The sequence below is a fragment of the Eucalyptus grandis genome, chromosome 7 (assembly GCF_016545825.1).
Source record: "Eucalyptus grandis isolate ANBG69807.140 chromosome 7, ASM1654582v1, whole genome shotgun sequence".
In the NCBI taxonomy this organism is placed as follows: domain Eukaryota; kingdom Viridiplantae; phylum Streptophyta; class Magnoliopsida; order Myrtales; family Myrtaceae; genus Eucalyptus; species Eucalyptus grandis.
Window position 1 is genome coordinate 47,761,227 of NC_052618.1, and position 4,359 is coordinate 47,765,585.

General features: G+C 43.5%; 1 protein-coding gene across 2 annotated transcripts; it reads left to right on the forward strand.

Moving 5' to 3' along the window:
• Nucleotides 1-342: 342 nt before the first annotated feature.
• LOC104453874 (ACT domain-containing protein ACR4) lies at nucleotides 343-4,359 on the forward strand. Of its 2 annotated transcripts, none has more exons than XM_010068507.3 (8): nucleotides 343-937; nucleotides 1,652-1,724; nucleotides 1,830-1,875; nucleotides 1,964-2,078; nucleotides 2,180-2,247; nucleotides 2,358-2,948; nucleotides 3,049-3,153; nucleotides 3,687-4,359. In XM_010068507.3, the coding sequence occupies exons 1-8, from the start codon at nucleotides 934-936 to the stop codon at nucleotides 4,023-4,025; spliced, it is 1,341 nt and encodes a 446-aa protein (XP_010066809.1). In that variant the 5' UTR covers nucleotides 343-933; the 3' UTR covers nucleotides 4,026-4,359. The 2 variants fall into 2 exon arrangements, with proteins under 2 accessions (XP_010066809.1, XP_039174258.1); XM_039318324.1 differs by lacking the exon at nucleotides 343-937 and adding an exon at nucleotides 1,063-1,081.

A 4,359-nucleotide genomic window follows, 5' to 3' on the forward strand; every position in this document is an offset into this window, starting at 1 on the left:
GCGATCGACATCGATGGGGTGTATTACTTAGTGAACTGAGGAGAGTCCTCTCCCTAGGGTCTAAGATGGTTTAAACGGTTGGTCATCTCCGCAAACCTTGGAGTGATTTATTTGCTGTTCCCCTGTCCACGTCCTTCCCTCTTACTTTTCATTCGGCGCGTGACGATGGTTCCCTTCCCTTTCCTAGAGAAACCAAACGAAACCAAACCAGAGAAAGAAAAAAAGGGCCCGGAAAGAAAAAGGAAATTTAGGTCCACCGGTGCGCCGTTTAGCAGCAGCCACCCGTCAAGTCCTTTCCCCCGTGTACCGTCGCCCCACGCTAAGATGCGCCGCGGGCAGATTCGGATTCTCTCTCTCTCTCTTTCTCGTTTTAGGAACTTGCTCTTTAAGTACTGAAACATACCCATTGAGAGCGAAACCGAAACCAGCCACACATCAGCAGCAGAGAGAGGGAGAGAGGGAGAGATGGGTTGTGGGTACTTTTAAGGAGTCGCAGGTTTTGGGGAATATGATGTCGGGGCTGTTCTGATTTAGTAGGATTTTCTTTTCTTGTTTTTGGGGGTCGTGTTCGTTTTCGTGTTTGTGTTTCGTCTCTTCAAGGTCTGTGCAATTACCAAAACATACATTACGGAATATGTGATTGTCATAAAATACTTTATTTCCTACCTTTGTAGGCAGTGGAGAAATCTGGTCAGTCACAGAAGTATAGAGAGAGAAATAGAAGGAGAGAGAGAGAGAGCTGATGACAGATCTCGCCTTGGTCCGTGTATATATATGTCATATGTGTACACGCGCTGTTCAGAGTTTGGTGTTATAGTTGTTGGCACGAATTCTCTTTCCTCCCTCCCATCCTTTTTCTAATACCGAGAGGACCCAGAAAAGAAACTCGGGGGAGCGAGAGCAGATCACGAAGAGATCCCTCAAAATACTGAAATGGGTACGTCCTGTCTTCTTCGTTCTGCAAGCCCTTTGCGCTTCTCGTGCTCTGTACTTCTTCTGATGGTCGTCTCATGATTTCAGTGCCTTTTTTGCTTTTGTTTGGTTGGGTTAATCCTCCCTTGTTTTCGTGTAAAATTTTGCGGTGAGTGCTGCTCGTGGTGGGCATTGTCTTTTGTCCTTGGTCATTGTTCCATTGCCCTGTCAACTAATTCCATGAACCCTTTTGGATTTATGGTGTCAAACGCCAGATTTAGTTCTCCGCTTTGGCTTTGGAGTCCTTTTTAAGGAACTTTCCAGCCGTCCTGCATATCTGTTATGTGAATTAAAAATCTCTGGTTTTTCGCCGTTTCGTTTTTCGGTTTTTCGTTGAGCGTAGCGGGTTTGGTGACGATTTTTATGTTATAATTTTCTCTAGATTTTGGAGATGTTGTTGAATGGCCTGGTCTGTCTTATTAAACACCACCTAGTCTTTAAGGAATTTTCTGCGAATGTCTCTTTTCTTCTGTAGTGTTTGTGGGAAGCTCACAAAAGGGTATCTAAATCTCTGATTCCTCGGTATCTTTTCTCTGATTGGTGTTGGGGGATTCTAGTCAACTGCCTTCTCTTTTTTCACTTGACTTGATTGGTTCTTTCCATTCATTAGTATCTGCTTCACCTAAGGAAGTAACTTTGAAATTTGCTTCCTTTTTTCTTGCCGTTTCTGCTTCTACAGACATCAACATGAGGTTTTCGCCTAACATGGATGACGAATATGAGAAACTCATCCGAAGAATGAATCCACCCAGGTTTGCAGTTTCCTTTTCTCTCATATCTCTCAATTTGATTTTGCTTATACGTAAGACGACTAGGTATTCATGTTTTTGTTCTGTTTAACTGCTCTGTTTTTGCAGGGTTGTGATTGACAACGAGACTTGCAAGAATGCAACGGTGATACAGGCATGGCTTCTGTTCGTTCTCTCCTTTTCTCTTTCACAAAGTTGTCTTTTTTTCTGACCGTTTGGCACCTTTTCTGTTCATGGTTCAGGTCGATAGTGCAAACAGACCTGGAATACTACTGGAAGTTGTACAAGTCCTCACTGATCTCAACCTTATCATTACCAAAGCATACATTTCCTCTGATGGTGGATGGTTTATGGACGGTAGGCCTTCGCATATTTTTCATGTTTTTTCTTGATAGAGCAGTTCATCAATTATGACTCTGAGAAGCATCGCCTAACTGTCCTTATTTTACCCCGACCAGTCTTCAACGTCACTGATCAAGATGGAAACAAAATAATGAATGATGAGATCCTTGATTATATCAAGAAGGTAAGTTGTAGTCAGCGCTATCAATTAGTCCTTTCCCATTGGTGTTCTTATCTTGCTCTTTCTTCTGCTCCTTGAACTCTCCGCTCATAGTTTTATCATTTCATCTTCAGGTTCTCGGGCCAGACTCATGTTTCACTTCCTCCTTAAGATCCGTAGGGGTTAAGCCCTCGGATGACCACACTGCCATTGAGTTGACCGGAAGTGACCGACCAGGTCTCCTATCTGAAGTGAGCGCCGTCCTCACGCATCTCAAGTGCAACGTGGTGAGCGCTGAGGTGTGGACCCATAACACGCGTGCGGCTGCGGTAATGCATGTCACGGACGAGGAAACTGGGTCGGCTGTTACCGACCCAGAGAGGCTAACCAGAATCAGGGAACTGCTGTGCAATGTCCTCAAGGGAAGCAACAAATCCCGGGGAGCGAAGACCGTGGTCTCCCATGGGGTCACTCTCACTACAAGAAGGCTTCACCAGATGATGTTTGCTGACCGGGATTATGAACGAACTGATGATGACATGTTGGATGAGAAGCAAAGGCCTAATGTAGAGGTTGTTAATTGGTACGACAAAGACTACTCGGTTGTCACTATTCGGAGCAAAGATCGGCCTAAGCTTCTGTTCGACACGGTTTGCACGTTGACTGACATGCAGTATGTTGTGTTTCATGCGAACATCGATGCGGAGGGGCCTGAAGCTTATCAGGTACACGTTTTTGTAGCCTTGATATACGAATGAATGATTTATGGCACATGGACTGCAGTTAGAGTGTTTTTCTTATTGACATTGTTGGTCGATTGTGCAGGAGTACTATATCAGGCACCAGGATGGATCCCCTGTGAATTCAGACGCAGAAAGGGAAAGATTGATGCATTGTCTTGAAGCTGCTATTGAGAGAAGGGTATCTGAGGTAAGGGGAATCTTGTGAATATATTATCACTGCTAGTGGTTGATGGTGCATATGAGATGATGAACTGAAGCCGTCCTATTTGTGGAATTCCATAAGCTTGTCCTGTTTAGCTTTCACTGAATTTTCATTTAAAAACTTATTTAGAAAACAAAGGATGCATCTAGCATGGTCGATCTCTTTACTGAACTTTTGCTGAATTCATTATCTACATGTATGATTTGAATTTCTGTACTTGCCTACTTTTAAATTTCAGGGACTACCTTCACAATCCTATCGAGAGTTTTTTATAAGATTAATCCCTTTCTCTGGAGCCCTGAAACAGACAAAAGTCTGTTGATGTCTTTTTTTCACACTTTTGTTGTGTTCTCACGTGTTTGAGTAGATGTCGTGTCCTGTTTTTGAAGGGAACATGTTCTCAAGAATATTGTATGCCAAGATTCCAGAACACCTTTAAGACAATTTTCTGCTTTCTGTTTCATTGATCAGTTGGATTTGCAGCATGTTTCTGACGGTGAGTTTTTGTATCAATGCAGGGCTTGAAGTTAGAATTGTGCACGACAGACAGAGTAGGGCTTCTCTCCAATGTCACTCGCATTTTCAGAGAAAACAGCCTCACCGTCACTAGAGCAGAAGTCAGCACCAAAGACGGAAAAGCAGTAAACACGTTTTACGTGCGAGATGCATCAGGGTACCCTGTGGACCCCAAGACAATCGATTCCATTCGTGAAACTATTGGCCAGACCATACTTCACGTCAAAGGTAATTCCGGAGAGTCAAAGCCCGCTCAGGAATCTCCCTCTAGGTTCCTCTTTGGTGGTCTCTTCAAGTCGAGATCCTTCGTCAACTTCGGTTTAGTTAGGTCGTACTCTTGACAAAACTCACAGTTAGCTTATCTTCTCATGTATATGACTAGCCAGTTTTCTGGAATTCGCCCGGAAAATATCTTTACGGTTTTTTCCTTTGAAGTAGATGCAAGTATTGATGTTAGGAAGAGCCATTTTCCTGAAGGAGGAAGGTGGTCTTAGCCATTAGAATAGTGTGAGGCTTTGTAAATTTCTGCCGGTCACCTACCTGACCTTTAGTTGTTTACCGTGGAACCAAACTCGCATTGGAACCACAAAAGTGGAGAGAGACCTTATTTGTGTAAGGATTTTCGTCTAACCATTGTATATCATCATTCTTTGCACTTTAGTTTTCTTACTCTTC